General features: G+C 41.1%; 1 protein-coding gene across 2 annotated transcripts; it reads right to left on the bottom strand.

Annotated features, from left to right (window-relative positions):
• Positions 1–43: 43 nt before the first annotated feature.
• On the bottom strand, positions 44–5,201 carry LOC147056976 (uncharacterized). Of its 2 annotated transcripts, XM_085911454.1 has the most exons (12): positions 5,120–5,201; positions 4,912–5,037; positions 2,954–3,298; positions 2,147–2,425; positions 1,645–1,917; positions 1,445–1,555; positions 1,311–1,358; positions 830–865; positions 712–753; positions 605–637; positions 450–493; positions 44–211 (listed from the first exon to the last, which is right to left on the bottom strand). In XM_085911454.1, the coding sequence occupies exons 3-12, from the start codon at positions 3,039–3,041 to the stop codon at positions 185–187; spliced, it is 981 nt and encodes a 326-aa protein (XP_085767580.1). In that variant the 5' UTR covers positions 3,042–3,298; positions 4,912–5,037; positions 5,120–5,201; the 3' UTR covers positions 44–184. The 2 variants fall into 2 exon arrangements, with proteins under 2 accessions (XP_085767580.1, XP_085767579.1); XM_085911453.1 differs by having other exon boundaries at positions 65–493.
• Positions 5,202–21,009: the final 15,808 nt, after the last annotated feature.

The raw sequence follows: 21,009 nt of genomic DNA, 5'->3' as shown, positions 1-21,009 counted from the left end.
CACATAATATGGGAAAGATGAGGGTTTGTTTTTTTTCGGTTGGAAAGTTGCGTTGTAATGTTGATGAGCATTTGAAAATGAAGTCACTTTACACCCTAAGTCATGGATGGATGATGATGAGTTTCTTTTTCTTTGTGAGACTCGAGCTGTGTTCAGCAGCTCAGCTCCTCTGTGAGGGAAAAAGTCACTGTTGGGCGGTGATGAAGATTAGCTGTAAGAGAAATAACGTTAGTGACACATCAATGTTCAGCAAGGTTATTGTTTTCTGGTTTGCCATGAAAATGGGTGCCTTGGCTTAATTCAGTTTGGGAAACACTGCAAGAGATTGACTCGTGCCCTGTTGTCTTGAAATGAAGACTCAGGTGGCAAAGAGCGATGGCAACACGTTTTGAGCAAAGTGGAACCTTTTCATTCCAATGGTCATACGAATGTGTTGGTTTACCACTCACATAAGGGTGTTCCACACGTCCATCCAGTACAGTTTCTGCATCATCTGAGAATTTAAGACATAAAGATCGTGAACGGAACGCACCATCCACCCAACCAAATGTATTTTTATAACTATTGTTATTATGAAGTGTATTTGCATGTTAAGACTTCCTACCAGCTACTTGGACCTCTTGAATAGAAGATAATGCTGTCATGAAAAACACAAGTTTACTTGGAGTACTGACATTTTTTGTTTAATTTTTATTTTATTATCTTACTAACTTGTACATGTGAAGCGAGGCTCGCACATACGAAGGTTTCTCTCTGAAAAATATCAATAAATAATTAGTCATGTCATTCTAAATGCTCGTACGTGAATTTAAAATGCGACAGAGGGTACCTTTCAAAATCTTGATCTTGATGTCATCGCTTCCATCTAGTCAAAAGGCAAATAAGATCTCATTATCTCATTTGATACAAAGTGTGATTTTCTACACAAACAACATTAAAGTTTACTTCACAAATTTTCAAATGAACTTGTTCAGTTCATAATTGAAATTTTATGAACTGAGTTCATCATTCCAAAAATTAAGTTTATAGTTCTTTTCTTCCCCAATGACCTTTGACCCCTGACCCTAACCCAAACAAAACGACCATGGAGAGTAAGGCTTTTTTTTTTTTTTTTTTTTTTAAATGACTACATATGACCTAAGGTCACCCTAGTTGCAACCCTGCTGCAAAAAAGTAAAATAAATTTTTACCAGTATGATTAAATGTATTTCAGTGTCCATTCTAAGTAATTTTATCCCACTTCAACTCTATTTGAAAACCCTCATCTGAAACCCTAAATCTACTTTGAAATAAAAAAAAAAGAGATTCACCTTTCAGTTGCTGCTCAGTGAGGCTATAACCAAGAGGATGTACTTTCTCTGATGGACAGAAAACATGCAGGTACATCAATTCAAATGTGCCACTTGGGATGCTTTTTGTGCATTGAAGTGAGTGTGTGTCTTACTGCAGCAGTGTCCACTCCGTTTCAATTTTCTGAGGAAAGCTGAGCTCAAAGTCAGCAATACCACACACAAGAGAACCAGCCAGAGAATCCTCAACACAGCACCCCACTCGTCTGGACCAGAGACAGCAAACACACAACACACAACACTCAATATCAAAGATGTACCAACAGTACGTGTTGTGTTAAATTCCCAATCAAACCTTCTTGCGTCTTGAGTAACTCTTTGTTTTCTGCAACAGGAGAAACTGTGTAATTTGACAGTCTTAGCAGACAAACGGTGTGATTGGATGTCTCAGAAGTGGGTGGGACAAGCGCACAGCAATAAGATTCCACGCTGCAACCCCCGTCGTCCGTCTCCTCGGTTGGCTGAAGACGCAGTGAGCTGGAATTTCGGTGGCCACTTAAGGTGAGCTTCAAAAAGGTTGCATTTCCTAGTTGAAGCTTCACTGACACCTCTATGGGAACATTTGCAGCTAGAAATGGAAAAATGTATCAAATGTATTTTTGGAAGTGAGAAAAATAGAAATTAGACTCGCAGCTAGCAGGCCTTGAGATGACAGCATTCATAAATTGTTTATTTGACTGTCACTTGTTTGGATCACTTTAGTGGTTGACGTTTAAAGTGCAATGACAAGACATCTTTTCCAATAATGCTACAAATTTCCACGATTAATTTATAGTAAACTAAATCCTCACAGGTACCTGAAAATGAGCTGTTATGATATAATTCCGCCACACTGCCTTGTGATTCACACATATACCAACTCGTGTGAAGCTCTTCGCTGCTTGCATCGTCTGACGTGGAGCCGCTGTCAGCTTCTCTCTCGTCACACCTCTCACGCCATTCCTCACCTCCTGGGATGGGAGGCGGGTCACATGACATCTTTCTTTTCACCTCAGCCTCTACATTCTGCCAGTTTTCCCAATTCTTGGCTCGCTTGTCCCGTTCACACGGCAAACAGACCAGGTTGACTTTTGAAACTGAAAGAAGATTGCACAATCCAAATATTAGAGACATGCGGAAAGTGGAGAAAAAAGACTTTCAGGGAAACAAATTAGAAAATAAAACGTGGGACAAGTATAAGAAGTGAGGAAAGCACCGAGTGTGAGCACGTGTGAGCAAGAGGGGAAACCGTTACACAAGACAGAAACCGTCTACTATGAGAGGTCAACTGGAGCTCAGGCTTAAAGATGTATATAAAGATAAAATGTATAATATATTTTATTTATTATATTTATTTTATTCTATTTTAAATTTGTAATCAAAGTATTTTTTTCAGGTTTTGTTGCCCTTTTACAATACAGCAGGTTTGTCCAATGTTCTAAATGTAACTGATTAGAATGCTCTAGTTTTTTTTTTTCTTCTAGAAGCTACCACAAGTCAGGATCCAATATTAGTGGCTAGGAAAAGCAAGTAAACCAAATGACAAACTGTAAGACACAAATTAAGAAGCACTTCCTGTAGAAAGCCTTGTAAACACAAGCACACACATAAATGTAATTCCTCACCTGTGTATGAAGTGAAAAAATCCGGGAGGCAGATGATGACGATAAAAATCACAAGGACGAGAAGCTTAGTCACAATTGACCATGTCATGTTAACACATACACATGCGCAGACGCAAACACACTTGACCTTAAGCCTGTGCTATCTATCTGCCTCCCTCTTCTGCCCGCCCTCTTGGTTCATCTGATCCCAGCAGGCCGAGCGTCCAAGCTTACGGTTGAGGACGAGGCAGGCGATGAAGCAACAGGGCCGTCTGTCGACATTCAACGCGCTGCGGCTCAACGCTTCTCTTCCGCTCCTACTTCCTGTCGCGTTCACACCAAGGCTGACAAATGGAACTTGATCTCCTGCGAGCACAATGTGAGTCGAAATGTCACGTATCTGAGTGAGAGTGTTGAGAGGAGCAATGGTGTGCGCTCTAGTAGATGATGGACAGTGTGTTGTGATTAGAGATATTAGAATATGTGTTGGTGTTGATAGTACTGAGGCGAGTGAATCTATAGATATTACAAATCAGATGACAACAATCATCCTTAATCTTGCCAAATGACAGAAAATGAGCTTCCAGTATTGTTTTAGAATCATTGTTAATGTTAAAAAGTTTACTTGCTGTGGATCAGACAAATGTTTTTTCATTGTTTCTTCTTAAGGTCCTCCTAAGGTCAAGGTTTCTCACTTCCCCTAGTCGGAGATGTGAGTTTTTCCTTGCCCTCATGGGAGTTTAAGATCAGGGGATGGCTGAGAATATTGTCATTTGTCATTTTCACATGTCCTGAGTGTTGAACAGAGACTGTGATGTAACAAAGTCAAATTCCTTGTTTGGCACGCTCAAACATGGCGAATAAATTCTTCTTGAATCTTGAATAAAAAAACTAAAGCGACAATAATTATGTCCTCTAAATTTGACGCACCACAGAGTTATTAACAACCCTGCCAAATTTAAAAGGTTAAAAAAAATCGCCACAATATCTGTGTAAAATGAGGCTTCAAAGTCGTGAAAAATCAAGCCTTTCTCTCCGCTCTCAAACGTTGGAGCCGTGTCTGCTTAAGCCCACTCAACTCTCTGTTGTTAAATCAGTACTAATTTTATGACTTGAAAAATAGATGCAACAACTTTGAGCATCATCCTTCTCCATACAACATTTGCATAAGGCCTGCGGACAAAATGGAAACTTGCTGTTTCCAATGAATTATCCACACTTCTAATCAAAAATATTTTTATACTTTGTATGATAACATTGCCACAGCTAAAAAGATGCTCACTCTGTTGCATCTGCTGTTGGAAATGATGACCATTTATCAACACAATTCTAAAAAAAAAAAAAAAAAAAAAAAAAACTACACACACGCGCGCGCAGACACACACACACACAGATCCTGTTGTAGGCACAGCTGCCAGGTGAGGTCTTATCTCTGCCACACAGTTGACAGCCTCGCTGCCTCATACTTTTTGGTTCTGCGGCTCACATCCCTTGCCAAATCAAAAAATGATGTGCTTACTGGTAACATTGGTAATGTCCAAGTCCACTGAGTCATAGAAATAAAAAGCAACAATATCTGCAATACCTTTATAGAATGTTTGAGAAATATCAATTTTTTGCTAGACACTGACTATCAACTTGAAAACATTTCCCTGGGCGTTTTAATTGAATAGCTGTGATCTAAGTTATTATTTTGAAATGGAAGAGAGATGAAAGCGATAAAGTATCGGGAAATGAAAGCATCTATGAGAAAAGGAGGAGGAGGAGGAGTAAGGGGAGGAAGGAGCACGCAAAGATTTAGAGCTGTGTAAGCAGTGAGGCGTCGCCTCGAAAGCTTTATGAAACGTTAAGTTACAATTATAGGCTTCTACATGGAGATAAGGCTCGCTCCAGAGGTGAAAAGCTTGCCCCCTTCCATCTCAGGTGCTGTTGTTTGTGTGCAGGAAGATGTCTGTGCATTGTAGCTATGTGTATTTCACTTGTCTTTGTTGGAATGGTCCTCTTTTATTGTCACTCAAGGTCACTTTGCTGACTGGAGTTTCTTAGAAGAGAGCTGCATCCCTTTTTGCAACCCTTCCTGACTGTCTCCTCCAATGCCTGTAAACCTTTATGCCGAGTGTGAAAAGCCCACGTCAATAAAATCTTTTGAACAGAAAGAAAAATCAATGCGCGCTTAGTGCAACTCACCTAAACAGCTCTCAGTGCAATAGAAGAAGAAAAGTGCCTCCACTCCATAAATTGACTGTATGAAAATCTCTGTGCTCATCGGGGTACTTAAGAATATCTACTTGTGTTTTTATGACTCAACATAGACATTTACACTTAAAAGGGCTTTATTGGTTTCAACTTGCACCATCAAATTTTACAAGCCTCTTGGGAAAACACATTTTTGCATGCGGTCAGAGCTTGCAATAAAACTGAATCATTAACACAATCAAAACACACACCGAAATACTCACGACAAATTGCTGATGACCAAACAATTGATTGATCGATAGATATAGATAGAGCAATAGTTAGATAAAATTGTGGAAATAGCCGTTTTTCACAGTCTGATTCTTTTTACATTAACATGCATGTGTGTGTGTGTTCTATATTTAGAGCCTTTCAAGAGGTACTGTGAAAGCATGATGAAAGATGAGCCCAGCATTTCTATGCCAAATAAATGCTATTATGCGTCTAGCCTACTTTTATCACAATCTTATCAGCGACAATAAAATTGGTCTTCTCACTGATGTCGGATGGGGGGGGGCGTGCAAACGTTTTTATTTCTGGATCATGTTATTCAGTTCTTGCATGGCATGTCAAGCCGGTAGCTTTATGAGAAATACTGTGTTGTACAGAACATTAGTTGTGTTAACTGTATTCCGTCAACTCTCCTCAGTTGATTGAATTCATTCGTTCACTCTGCCAGTAAACAAGGTGAAAGCTAAAAGCTCCCTGAGTAGTGAGCTGATATCCTTGAAACGACCCCCTCCAGTAATTATCCCACATAGTGCCGATTAATGCTGAGTCACAATCTCTGGCTAAACGCTAACAATGTGCTCATTTGTATTCTCAACATGTTTCATCTGCGTGTTTCTTTTATCTTGCACTTAGTCACAAACTGCCTTTTGGTTATTGGAGGGCAAATTGCCCATTGCCATCGCCTGAGCCTAATGATTATCTTTCTTTATATGCGCAATAAAGGAAACCGCCTGTGACTTTCTCACTCGTTTGGGCATTCCAAAAGTCACTTTGACTTGAATTTACTGTGCTTTGTCATTAAATGTCAGCAATTGAAGTTGTATTGCTAATGTCCTAATGGTAGTAAGAACACATAAATAAATAAAACACAAATAACATTTTTTAAGGCGACATATAATGGAAAACAGACTTTGGAATTGTGTATAAACATGTGAGTTTCTGAACTGGCTGCCCTCCTATTAGTGGTGGAATCACATCACCAAGATTTCTTTTTTTTTTTTTTGACTGGCTGTGCTAGAGATTGCATCATTCCAGAGAAAGACTGTGTTTGCTAAAATAATTGCTCATGTTGGGGTGGGTGCTGCCATTAAAAAATAATAATTTTCTTGGGCACCTGTCAGTCAAGTTGAATTTATTCTGATCCTCTACTTGCATTCATATTGCACCATGCCTTCCTCTCGCTTTCTCTCTTAGGTGGGTAGCGAAGGTGACTTTCCTCAGGCCAAACAAAAGGCTATCTTGTGGATGTAGCCTGCTCAGTTAGAATGCTGCATCCACACACAAAAAGGCACTCTGTGCACATTTTGCTCCAGGAATAGAAGGAACTGTGGCTTGGTGACACAAATGAGTTGGAGCTACGGCTTACATGACAAAAAGGTACTACTGACGGCGAGAGAAAATGTGTGATGATAACTAGAGGTGCAGCTCTGAATCAATTCATTGACAATCAATTATCAAATTCTGAGTCTTGAATAAATGACATCTATTGTTGGAAAAAACAACTTGCAGTTGAGCTTGACTTTGTAGAAAAATATAAAAACTTTTCAAGAGCGCACAACGTTAATTTCCTCTTTAGTGTCATGATTCATTCTCTCTGGTTTTGACATTTGACTTGGAGGATATTACAGTTTTTAAACAAGTGTTTGACCTGAAATAATTTATCACAGTATGGCGGGGCTGTCAACGGCACCCGCTATCTCTTTCTCATTTCCATTGGAGCGATGGGCTCTCTGTGATTGGTTAGCTGCTTGCGGCAGATTAAATTATTAAGGCCTGCTCTTTATTTGGCTGTAAATGCTCCCTCTCATTTTCCATCTCTTGCTCGGTTGCTCAGTCGTGTTTTCCACTTCCTCTCCTCTCTCGGCCCATTTACGGAGAGACGGAACAAGAAAAGAGGGCACTGCAGCACTATAGTGGAAAAAAAGCAGGGAAATGACACAGATACCATCGTTGTTGTTTTTTTCCAGTTGGGGAAATTGGAAGAAGAGATGCCAACCAGTGGGAAAAAGATAGAGGCTGATGAAATATATTGTAAGATCTTTACAGCATTTGTGTGCGTGCGTCCTTATCTGCCCGTTCATCTGTATGTGTTTGATTCCCTAACCTTTCCACACGTAAATTGCTGCATGTATGCCCGGACCAGTCGAGTGTTGCACTCAGTCGTGGGAAAGCTTTTCAGGTGCCAGGTGGCTGCTGCCTAAGGACACGAATACAAGACAATCAATGACAGACAAAAAAAATAAAATAAAAAAAGTTGTTTTCAGCTCTATTAATAATTCAGAATGTGTGTTCTGTTCTATTGTATGCAGCCGCAAACTGATGCCTCAGCCATTCTAAGAGACCTGCTCACAAGTGTCTGTAAGCAAACACACACACGCACACACACAGCCTAAAGGGGGGGGGGGGGGATTATGGATTGTTTGTGCATTTTATGCAAATGAGTTTTTTGCACAGCAAACCGTACACTTGGCCTTGGCCTGAATTTTTGTAAACTATCCACATTTAATGATGTCTGCATAGTTATTATAATAACTTGCCAGCTCACAATATGTATTTGATTTATGGATGGTGTACTTTTCATTAACAATGTGGTCAGAGACGCCGCAAACCCGCTGATTGCCAAAGAGACGACTGACATTGCTGACCAGTGCTTCTAAAATGTTTACCTCATTATTATTATTTTTCAATAAACATTTATGTTAAAACTTGTCTGGTGTTTTATTCCTTGTTTTTATATTCACCAATCAAAACATAAAAATTGGCTGCTTTATATGACAATATGTGTTGTATTATTAATATGATTTTTTTACAACCTAATAGTGTCCGAATGACGTCACAGATCAACCAGCCAATCAGAAAGTGGGGGGTTGTTTGGGTGTGGCACTTTTCACTTTCACTTATGCATTGACCATGATTTTTCCCTAATGAATTGGCCTGCGATTAGGTACACCTGAAAATGGCAGTGTACCTAATGGAGTGTCCAAATGACGTCACAGATCAACCAGCCAATCAGAAAGTGGGGGGTTGTTTGGGTGTGGCACTTTTCACTTTCATTTAAGCTTTGACCAGGATTTTTCCCTAATGAAGTGGCCTGCGATTAGGTACACCTGAAAATGGTGGTGTACCTAATGGAGTGTCCGAGTGACGTCACAGATCAACCAGCCAATCAGAAAGTGGGGGGTTGTTTGGGTGTGGCACTTTTCACTTTCATTTAAATTTTGACCATGATTTTTCCCTAATGAAGTGGCCTGTTATTAGGTACACCTGAAAATGGCAGTGTACCTAATGGAGTGTCCAAATGACGTCACAGATCAAACAGCCAATCAGAAAGTGGGGGGTTGTTTGGGTGTGGCACTTTTCACTTTCATTTAAGCTTTGACCATGATTTTTCCCTAATGAAGTGGCCTGTTATTAGGTACACCTGAAAATGGCAGTGTACCTAATGGAGTGTCCAAATGACGTCACAGATCAAACAGCCAATCAGAAAGTGGGGGGTTGTTTGGGTGTGGCACTTTTCACTTTCATTTAAGCTTTGACCATGATTTTTCCCTAATGAAGTGGCCTGTTATTAGGAACACCTGAAAATGGCGGTGTACCTAATAGAGTGTCTGAATGACGTCACAGATCAAACAGCCAATCAGAAAGTGGGGGGTTGTTTGGGTGTGGCACTTTTCACTTTCATTTAAGCTTTGACCAGGATTTTTCCCTAATGAAGTGGCCTGCGATTAGGTACACCTGAAAATGGTGGTGTACCTAATGGAGTGTCCAAATGACGTCACAGATCAAACAGCCAATCAGAAAGTGGGGGGTTGTTTGGGTGTGGCACTTTTCACTTTCATTTAAGCTTTGACCATGATTTTTCCCTAATGAAGTGGCCTGTTATGAGGAACACCTGAAAATGGCGGTGTACCTAATAGAGTGTCTGAATGACGTCACAGATCAAACAGCCAATCAGAAAGTGGGGGGTTGTTTGGGTGTGGCACTTTTCACTTTCATTTAAGTTTTGACCATGATTTTTCCCTAATGAAGTGGCCTGTTATTAGGTACACCTGAAAATGGCAGTGTACCTAATGGAGTGTCCAAATGACGTCACAGATCAAACAGCCAATCAGAAAGTGGGGGGTTGTTTGGGTGTGGCACTTTTCACTTTCATTTAAGCTTTGACCATGATTTTTCCCTAATGAAGTGGCCTGTTATTAGGTACACCTGAAAATGGCAGTGTACCTAATGGAGTGTCCAAATGACGTCACAGATCAAACAGCCAATCAGAAAGTGGGGGGTTGTTTGGGTGTGGCACTTTTCACTTTCATTTAAGCTTTGACCATGATTTTTCCCTAATGAAGTGGCCTGTTATTAGGAACACCTGAAAATGGCGGTGTACCTAATAGAGTGTCTGAATGACGTCACAGATCAAACAGCCAATCAGAAAGTGGGGGGTTGTTTGGGTGTGGCACTTTTCACTTTCATTTAAGCTTTGACCAGGATTTTTCCCTAATGAAGTGGCCTGCGATTAGGTACACCTGAAAATGGTGGTGTACCTAATGGAGTGTCCAAATGACGTCACAGATCAAACAGCCAATCAGAAAGTGGGGGGTTGTTTGGGTGTGGCACTTTTCACTTTCATTTAAGCTTTGACCATGATTTTTCCCTAATGAAGTGGCCTGTTATGAGGAACACCTGAAAATGGCGGTGTACCTAATAGAGTGTCTGAATGACGTCACAGATCAAACAGCCAATCAGAAAGTGGGGGGTTGTTTGGGTGTGGCACTTTTCACTTTCATTTAAGTTTTGACCATGATTTTTCCCTAATGAAGTGGCCTGTTATTAGGTACACCTGAAAATGGCAGTGTACCTAATGGAGTGTCCAAATGACGTCACAGATCAAACAGCCAATCAGAAAGTGGGGGGTTGTTTGGGTGTGGCACTTTTCACTTTCATTTAAGCTTTGACCATGATTTTTCCCTAATGAAGTGGCCTGTTATTAGGTACACCTGAAAATGGCAGTGTACCTAATGGAGTGTCCAAATGACGTCACAGATCAAACAGCCAATCAGAAAGTGGGGGGTTGTTTGGGTGTGGCACTTTTCACTTTCATTTAAGCTTTGACCATGATTTTTCCCTAATGAAGTGGCCTGTTATTAGGAACACCTGAAAATGGCGGTGTACCTAATAGAGTGTCTGAATGACGTCACAGATCAAACAGCCAATCAGAAAGTGGGGGGTTGTTTGGGTGTGGCACTTTTCACTTTCATTTAAGCTTTGACCAGGATTTTTCCCTAATGAAGTGGCCTGCGATTAGGTACACCTGAAAATGGTGGTGTACCTAATGGAGTGTCCAAATGACGTCACAGATCAAACAGCCAATCAGAAAGTGGGGGGTTGTTTGGGTGTGGCACTTTTCACTTTCATTTAAGCTTTGACCATGATTTTTCCCTAATGAAGTGGCCTGTTATGAGGAACACCTGAAAATGGCGGTGTACCTAATAGAGTGTCTGAATGACGTCACAGATCAAACAGCCAATCAGAAAGTGGGGGGTTGTTTGGGTGTGGCACTTTTCACTTTCATTTAAGTTTTGACCATGATTTTTCCCTAATGAAGTGGCCTGTTATTAGGTACACCTGAAAATGGCAGTGTACCTAATGGAGTGTCCAAATGACGTCACAGATCAAACAGCCAATCAGAAAGTGGGGGGTTGTTTGGGTGTGGCACTTTTCACTTTCATTTAAGCTTTGACCATGATTTTTCCCTAATGAAGTGGCCTGTTATTAGGTACACCTGAAAATGGCAGTGTACCTAATGGAGTGTCCAAATGACGTCACAGATCAAACAGCCAATCAGAAAGTGGGGGGTTGTTTGGGTGTGGCACTTTTCACTTTCATTTAAGCTTTGACCATGATTTTTCCCTAATGAAGTGGCCTGTTATTAGGAACACCTGAAAATGGCGGTGTACCTAATAGAGTGTCTGAATGACGTCACAGATCAAACAGCCAATCAGAAAGTGGGGGGTTGTTTGGGTGTGGCACTTTTCACTTTCATTTAAGCTTTGACCAGGATTTTTCCCTAATGAAGTGGCCTGCGATTAGGTACACCTGAAAATGGTGGTGTACCTAATGGAGTGTCCAAATGACGTCACAGATCAAACAGCCAATCAGAAAGTGGGGGGTTGTTTGGGTGTGGCACTTTTCACTTTCATTTAAGCTTTGACCATGATTTTTCCCTAATGAAGTGGCCTGTTATGAGGAACACCTGAAAATGGCGGTGTACCTAATAGAGTGTCTGAATGACGTCACAGATCAAACAGCCAATCAGAAAGTGGGGGGTTGTTTGGGTGTGGCACTTTTCACTTTCATTTAAGTTTTGACCATGATTTTTCCCTAATGAAGTGGCCTGTTATTAGGTACACCTGAAAATGGCAGTGTACCTAATGGAGTGTCCAAATGACGTCAGAGATCAAACAGCCAATCAGAAAGTGGGGGGTTGTTTGGGTGTGGCACTTTTCACTTTCATTTAAGCTTTGACCAGGATTTTTCCCTAATGAAGTGGCCTGTTATTAGGTACACCTGAAAATGGCAGTGTACCTAATGGAGTGTCCAAATGACGTCACAGATCAAACAGCCAATCAGAAAGTGGGGGGTTGTTTGGGTGTGGCACTTTTCACTTTCATTTAAGCTTTGACCATGATTTTTCCCTAATGAAGTGGCCTGTTATTAGGAACACCTGAAAATGGCGGTGTACCTAATAGAGTGTCTGAATGACGTCACAGATCAAACAGCCAATCAGAAAGTGGGGGGTTGTTTGGGTGTGGCACTTTTCACTTTCATTTAAGCTTTGACCAGGATTTTTCCCTAATGAAGTGGCCTGCGATTAGGTACACCTGAAAATGGTGGTGTACCTAATGGAGTGTCCAAATGACGTCACAGATCAAACAGCCAATCAGAAAGTGGGGGGTTGTTTGGGTGTGGCACTTTTCACTTTCATTTAAGCTTTGACCATGATTTTTCCCTAATGAAGTGGCCTGTTATGAGGAACACCTGAAAATGGCGGTGTACCTAATAGAGTGTCTGAATGACGTCACAGATCAAACAGCCAATCAGAAAGTGGGGGGTTGTTTGGGTGTGGCACTTTTCACTTTCATTTAAGTTTTGACCATGATTTTTCCCTAATGAAGTGGCCTGTTATTAGGTACACCTGAAAATGGCAGTGTACCTAATGGAGTGTCCAAATGACGTCACAGATCAAACAGCCAATCAGAAAGTGGGGGGTTGTTTGGGTGTGGCACTTTTCACTTTCATTTAAGCTTTGACCATGATTTTTCCCTAATGAAGTGGCCTGTTATTAGGTACACCTGAAAATGGCAGTGTACCTAATGGAGTGTCCGAATGACGTCACAGATCAAACAGCCAATCAGAAAGTGGGGGGTTGTTTGGGTGTGGCACTTTTCACTTTCATTTAAGCTTTGACCATGATTTTTCCCTAATGAAGTGGCCTGTTATTAGGAACACCTGAAAATGGCGGTGTACCTAATAGAGTGTCTGAATGACGTCACAGATCAAACAGCCAATCAGAAAGTGGGGGGTTGTTTGGGTGTGGCACTTTTCACTTTCATTTAAGCTTTGACCAGGATTTTTCCCTAATGAAGTGGCCTGCGATTAGGTACACCTGAAAATGGTGGTGTACCTAATGGAGTGTCCAAATGACGTCACAGATCAAACAGCCAATCAGAAAGTGGGGGGTTGTTTGGGTGTGGCACTTTTCACTTTCATTTAAGCTTTGACCATGATTTTTCCCTAATGAAGTGGCCTGTTATGAGGAACACCTGAAAATGGCGGTGTACCTAATAGAGTGTCTGAATGACGTCACAGATCAAACAGCCAATCAGAAAGTGGGGGGTTGTTTGGGTGTGGCACTTTTCACTTTCATTTAAGTTTTGACCATGATTTTTCCCTAATGAAGTGGCCTGTTATTAGGTACACCTGAAAATGGCAGTGTACCTAATGGAGTGTCCAAATGACGTCAGAGATCAAACAGCCAATCAGAAAGTGGGGGGTTGTTTGGGTGTGGCACTTTTCACTTTCATTTAAGCTTTGACCAGGATTTTTCCCTAATGAAGTGGCCTGTTATTAGGTACACCTGAAAATGGCAGTGTACCTAATGGAGTGTCCAAATGACGTCACAGATCAAACAGCCAATCAGAAAGTGGGGGGTTGTTTGGGTGTGGCACTTTTCACTTTCATTTAAGCTTTGACCATGATTTTTCCCTAATGAAGTGGCCTGTTATTAGGAACACCTGAAAATGGCGGTGTACCTAATAGAGTGTCTGAATGACGTCACAGATCAAACAGCCAATCAGAAAGTGGGGGGTTGTTTGGGTGTGGCACTTTTCACTTTCATTTAAGCTTTGACCAGGATTTTTCCCTAATGAAGTGGCCTGCGATTAGGTACACCTGAAAATGGTGGTGTACCTAATGGAGTGTCAGAGTGACGTCACAGATCAACCAGCCAATCAGAAAGTGGGGGGTTGTTTGGGTGTGGCACTTTTCACTTTCATTTAAGCTTTGACCATGATTTTTCCCTAATGAAGTGGCCTGTTATGAGGAACACCTGAAAATGGCGGTGTACCTAATAGAGTGTCTGAATGACGTCACAGATCAACCAGCCAATCAGAAAGTGGGGGGTTGTTTGGGTGTGGCACTTTTCACTTTCATTTAAATTTTGACCATGATTTTTCCCTAATGAAGTGGCCTGTTATTAGGTACACCTGAAAATGGCAGTGTACCTAATGGAGTGTCCAAATGACGTCACAGATCAAAGAGCCAATCAGAAAGTGGGGGGTTGTTTGGGTGTGGCACTTTTCACTTTCATTTAAGCTTTGACCATGATTTTTCCCTAATGAAGTGGCCTGTTATGAGGAACACCTGAAAATGGCGGTGTACCTAATAGAGTGTCTGAATGACGTCACAGATCAACCAGCCAATCAGAAAGTGGGGGGTTGTTTGGGTGTGGCACTTTTCGCTTTCATTTAAATTTTGACCATGATTTTTCCCTAATGAAGTGGCCTGTTATTAGGTACACCTGAAAATGGCAGTGTACCTAATGGAGTGTCCAAATGACGTCACAGATCAAACAGCCAATCAGAAAGTGGGGGGTTGTTTGGGTGTGGCACTTTTCACTTTCATTTAAGCTTTGACCATGATTTTTCCCTAATGAAGTGGCCTGTTATTAGGAACACCTGAAAATGGCGGTGTACCTAATAGAGTGTCTGAATGACGTCACAGATCAAACAGCCAATCAGAAAGTGGGGGGTTGTTTGGGTGTGGCACTTTTCACTTTCATTTAAATTTTGACCATGATTTTTCCCTAATGAAGAGGCCTGTTATTAGGTACACCTGAAAATGGCAGTGTACCTAATGGACTGTCCAAATGACGTCACAGATCAAACAGCCAATCAGAAAGTGGGGGGTTGTTTGGGTGTGGCACTTTTCACTTTCATTTAAGCTTTGACCATGATTTTTCCCTAATGAAGTGGCCTGTTATTAGGAACACCTGAAAATGGCGGTGTACCTAATAGAGTGTCTGAATGACGTCACAGATCAAACAGCCAATCAGAAAGTGGGGGGTTGTTTGGGTGTGGCACTTTTCACTTTCATTTAAGCTTTGACCAGGATTTTTCCCTAATGAAGTGGCCTGCGATTAGGTACACCTGAAAATGGTGGTGTACCTAATAGAGTGTCCGAGTGACGTCACAGATCAACCAGCCAATCAGAAAGTGGGGGGTTGTTTGGGTGTGGCACTTTTCACTTTCATTTAAGCTTTGACCATGATTTTTCCCTAATGAAGTGGCCTGTTATGAGGAACACCTGAAAATGGCGGTGTACCTAATAGAGTGTCTGAATGACGTCACAGATCAACCAGCCAATCAGAAAGTGGGGGGTTGTTTGGGTGTGGCACTTTTCACTTTCATTTAAATTTTGACCATGATTTTTCCCTAATGAAGTGGCCTGTTATTAGGTACACCTGAAAATGGCAGTGTACCTAATGGAGTGTCCAAATGACGTCACAGATCAAAGAGCCAATCAGAAAGTGGGGGGTTGTTTGGGTGTGGCACTTTTCACTTTCATTTAAGCTTTGACCATGATTTTTCCCTAATGAAGTGGCCTGTTATGAGGAACACCTGAAAATGGCGGTGTACCTAATAGAGTGTCTGAATGACGTCACAGATCAACCAGCCAATCAGAAAGTGGGGGGTTGTTTGGGTGTGGCACTTTTCGCTTTCATTTAAATTTTGACCATGATTTTTCCCTAATGAAGTGGCCTGTTATTAGGTACACCTGAAAATGGCAGTGTACCTAATGGAGTGTCCAAATGACGTCACAGATCAAACAGCCAATCAGAAAGTGGGGGGTTGTTTGGGTGTGGCACTTTTCACTTTCATTTAAGCTTTGACCATGATTTTTCCCTAATGAAGTGGCCTGTTATTAGGAACACCTGAAAATGGCGGTGTACCTAATAGAGTGTCTGAATGACGTCACAGATCAAACAGCCAATCAGAAAGTGGGGGGTTGTTTGGGTGTGGCACTTTTCACTTTCATTTAAATTTTGACCATGATTTTTCCCTAATGAAGAGGCCTGTTATTAGGTACACCTGAAAATGGCAGTGTACCTAATGGACTGTCCAAATGACGTCACAGATCAAACAGCCAATCAGAAAGTGGGGGGTTGTTTGGGTGTGGCACTTTTCACTTTCATTTAAGCTTTGACCATGATTTTTCCCTAATGAAGTGGCCTGTTATTAGGAACACCTGAAAATGGCGGTGTACCTAATAGAGTGTCTGAATGACGTCACAGATCAAACAGCCAATCAGAAAGTGGGGGGTTGTTTGGGTGTGGCACTTTTCACTTTCATTTAAGCTTTGACCAGGATTTTTCCCTAATGAAGTGGCCTGCGATTAGGTACACCTGAAAATGGTGGTGTACCTAATAGAGTGTCCGAGTGACGTCACAGATCAACCAGCCAATCAGAAAGTGGGGGGTTGTTTGGGTGTGGCACTTTTCACTTTCATTTAAGCTTTGACCATGATTTTTCCCTAATGAAGTGGCCTGTTATGAGGAACACCTGAAAATGGCGGTGTACCTAATAGAGTGTCTGAATGACGTCACAGATCAACCAGCCAATCAGAAAGTGGGGGGTTGTTTGGGTGTGGCACTTTTCACTTTCATTTAAATTTTGACCATGATTTTTCCCTAATGAAGTGGCCTGTTATTAGGTACACCTGAAAATGGCAGTGTACCTAATGGAGTGTCCAAATGACGTCACAGATCAAAGAGCCAATCAGAAAGTGGGGGGTTGTTTGGGTGTGGCACTTTTCACTTTCATTTAAGCTTTGACCATGATTTTTCCCTAATGAAGTGGCCTGTTATGAGGAACACCTGAAAATGGCGGTGTACCTAATAGAGTGTCTGAATGACGTCACAGATCAACCAGCCAATCAGAAAGTGGGGGGTTGTTTGGGTGTGGCACTTTTCGCTTTCATTTAAATTTTGACCATGATTTTTCCCTAATGAAGTGGCCTGTTATTAGGTACACCTGAAAATGGCAGTGTACCTAATGGAGTGTCCAAATGACGTCACAGATCAAACAGCCAATCAGAAAGTGGGGGGTTGTTTGGGTGTGGCACTTTTCACTTTCATTTAAGCTTTGACCATGATTTTTCCCTAATGAAGTGGCCTGTTATTAGGAACACCTGAAAATGGCGGTGTACCTAATAGAGTGTCTGAATGACGTCACAGATCAAACAGCCAATCAGAAAGTGGGGGGTTGTTTGGGTGTGGCACTTTTCACTTTCATTTAAATTTTGACCATGATTTTTCCCTAATGAAGAGGCCTGTTATTAGGTACACCTGAAAATGGCAGTGTACCTAATGGACTGTCCAAATGACGTCACAGATCAAACAGCCAATCAGAAAGTGGGGGGTTGTTTGGGTGTGGCACTTTTCACTTTCATTTAAGCTTTGACCATGATTTTTCCCTAATGAAGTGGCCTGTTATTAGGAACACCTGAAAATGGCGATGTGTCCGTATGACGTCACAGATCAAACAGCCAATCAGGAGGGGGGGTAGGGCAATAGGTACACTAGACTAGGTAAAAAAAAATAAAAATAAAAATAAATAAATAAATAAATAAATAAATAAATAATGTGTAGCGAACGCTTCAACTTCGGGGCGGGGCCACCTTATGTATTTACACATAAATACTTGCATATGTGTACGCATACAAACCAAGGTTCCAATTCTAAAAGCACATTGCGGTCAATTTTCACTCTGGGGATCGTACTAAGATCTTGCCGTTCAAGAGCCCGTATCACTAACCAGTCAGTTATTTCGACCAGAAAGGTTACGGCCGTCAGTACTTTTTTGTACTCGTGATGTGCATTCCAGTCAAGTGAACAAGCTTTAGAATCGGTTCACTCAAAAGATGTGTTCAAAAGAATCATTCACCGAATCGTTCGCTACACTTTCTTATTTATTTATTCATTTATTTTTTGTAGTGTACCTATTGAAGTGTCCATGAGGTGTACCTAATCACAGGCCACTTCATTTGGGAAAAAGCTTAAGTGAAAGTGAAAAGTGCCACACCCACCTCACCCTCACCTGCTGATTGGCTGTTTGGTCGCTGGCGTCATTCGGACACTCCATTAGGTACACCACCATCAGGCGTTATTATACCGAATGTATTTGTGTTTGAATAAAAGGTTGAAAAAAAATCCGTTATGCCGACATTTGCTATTTTGGGGGACACCAACTCATATAACAACATAAAACACATTGTCATATAAAGCAGTCAACCAAATGTCTAATTTGTACGTTTTAATTGGCGAATATAAAAACAAGGAATAAACCACCAGACAAGTTTTAACATAAATGTTTATTGAAAAAAAAATAATAATAATGTGTGTGTGTGTGTGTGTGTGTGTGTGTGTGTGTGTGTGTGTGTGTGTGTGTGTGTGTGTGCGTGTACTAACATGAAGCAAGCTTCATTCTCTTCCTTTAGAAGCAGAACAATCAAAAGCTAAAACACACTGGCTGCATGCAAATGAAGTGCACAACACACACACAGCACCGATGAAGCAGTCCTTGATCTATGTTCTTTCTACATTGACCAATTTGATGGAAGTTAATAAGGATATGATCAAGTGTCGTTTCTCTGTGTTTTAAATCGTGCACATGCAGACTCAAACGTTGCCGAGTCTTGAGCCTGTGTGTGCGTGTGCCTGTAATTTGCTGCTCATTAGTGCACCACCATATCAGTGTAATTGTAATTCACAGAGCACACTCCTCCATCTGTGACTGTCACGTTGGATGGATGATATGGAGAACAAAAGGAGCTGTCTGCATACCAATCGACAGAGTTTAGAATCACACAATTGAAGTTGGCAGTGAGCATGTGTACTATATTTGCACCTTGTGGCCAAGTATGTGATGACGGTTGGAATCACGTCATCCGGTAAACTCACAATATTATGATATCTTTATATTGCAGTTGTGCAATAATTGATCATCAGAAGATCATCGACTATTCATTACGATCCGGGTAATTGCACGAGAGAACAGCTACAGAAATACATGGAGAAAAGACACAGCTCCTCAGGAAGCTTCAGTGATATTTAAGCGTAGAGGATGACAAATATATGTGGTTGTGAGTATTGTTTTTTTTCAATTGACTTGTGAATGGTAACCTTGACGACAGCACAATAACAGCCAAGACAATACGAATGTAGGTAGCCATGGGACCAATGTTTACCTTTGACTGAAATGGAGCAAATGTACTTGTGTGCATGTGCTAGAAAGCAAATGGAAAAGGTAAAGTCACTCATATAACCTCCCAACAGCGTCATGGCTTTTAAGCTGCAACAGCAAACGACCGATACGCGAAATGCATTTTCCTTCCTCGGGGCACAAGTGGCTGTAAATATATCGTAGCTCTTTTGTCAAGCTGAGACGGGAACAGGGAACGAGGCCAAATGTGACTCGTGATGCATGTGTTTACTGGCAAAATGTGCACGCGCAGAGGTAATGTGTGTTTCCATTTGCAAGTACAGTCAAAGTGCTGCACAAACAGAACATATTTTGGTACATGATTTTTCTCTACATTTTCATTGGGAGTGGTACACTTTGGTACTCCCATCTATTTTTAGAAAGGGAATAAGAACAAAACATTGTAGCACAATAACAGATTGGCCATTAATTGGATGAAGCTTTTCCAGAAGCATTATGGTCTAAATTTAATTTGATGTATTTCAGTGAGGTCCATGCTGACCATTATTCAAGCTCCGTCGGGGACATGTGTGGGTGATGTTATTATTCAGAAAAATGAATCATTGTAGAAATCAATCCATTAACATTGATAGATTATTAGCACTGGTGGTCACATGATCATAAATTTATCACCAACTCATTCTGGTTTTAATGAGACTACCCACTTATGTTCTCATCGTATATACCCACAATTTGCATTAGAACATATTATAGCAGGCGGTAGACTGAACAACATGAAACACGTGGTTGGGAAAAGGCGATTCATGCCCCAGTTGAAATGTGTCACGATTTACCGTTTTAGTCAAGCCCAAAAAAAATCTGGAAAACTGAAAAGATGGAAAAACAGTTCGTTATATATATATATATATATGTCACATAAATAATGATCAGACAAAGGTATGGAATAGTCCTCCATCAGAATACCGTGAAACTTGAAAAAGACGACTGATTTTTACAAACTTATTTAGAAAACAGCTACAATTTCAATTTCAAAGTAACTTAAAAAGTGACCTTAGTTGCTTGCCTTATTGATTTACCTTAAGAGGGTCACTTCCTTCCTGCTGATGAAAGTGCATCCAGAACTATACCATCCATCCTGTGGTGACGGCAGAATGTGAGGGTTCCGCCTGGCTGATGTGCTGAATGCCTTGGGCATCTGGAAGAGATGGTTTCCCACGGGGCCTACTCCCACTGATGTAATGGGCGGTGTGGAACAGTGGTTTGTGAAGGAGAGAGGAGACGGGCACGTTTGTATTATGCAGCTAATTCCATTTTTAGAGGAAGCTGCATTTGTGCTGTGTGACTTGAAAAACACGCAAGCCTCTTTTGTAATCCAGCACTTTGGACCTCAAGAGCCAATAGAGAGTCACTGAAGCGGCAAAGAGGAGCATCTCTACTCTGAGCTCCATCTCACTCTATTTCGGAAGGGTTTCACCCCTGGGAGGAAACTCAATTTCACCAGTTGGATCAATAATTTCATTCTTGTGGACACTGCAAATGAGGTCATTAGTTTCACATTTTGACTTAATACTACCTACGGCCTTTTTTTTTTGTCAATGAAACCACACAATTTTCTATAACATTTTACAAGATGGGAAAATACAGGGCTTTTCGACTTTCAAAATCATCCATGGGATTTTAATACATCTTAATAATTATGGAGGGAAGGCACTTCTGCAAGCGCCTCGACTAGGTTAAGGTTAGTAAACACTGGATGAAGAGTATTGTCAATTCATAAATACAAAGGCGTCATTCATTTTGCACAGAAAAGCAAATGTTTGCGGGTTTGTGGATGAG

Source organism: Syngnathus leptorhynchus, chromosome 5, assembly GCF_054491065.1.
Source record: "Syngnathus leptorhynchus isolate UIUO chromosome 5, UIUO_Slep, whole genome shotgun sequence".
In the NCBI taxonomy this organism is placed as follows: Eukaryota; Metazoa; Chordata; class Actinopteri; order Syngnathiformes; family Syngnathidae; genus Syngnathus; species Syngnathus leptorhynchus.
Note: the sequence above shows the minus strand (reverse complement) of the source record. Positions and strands in the feature narration are given on the sequence as shown.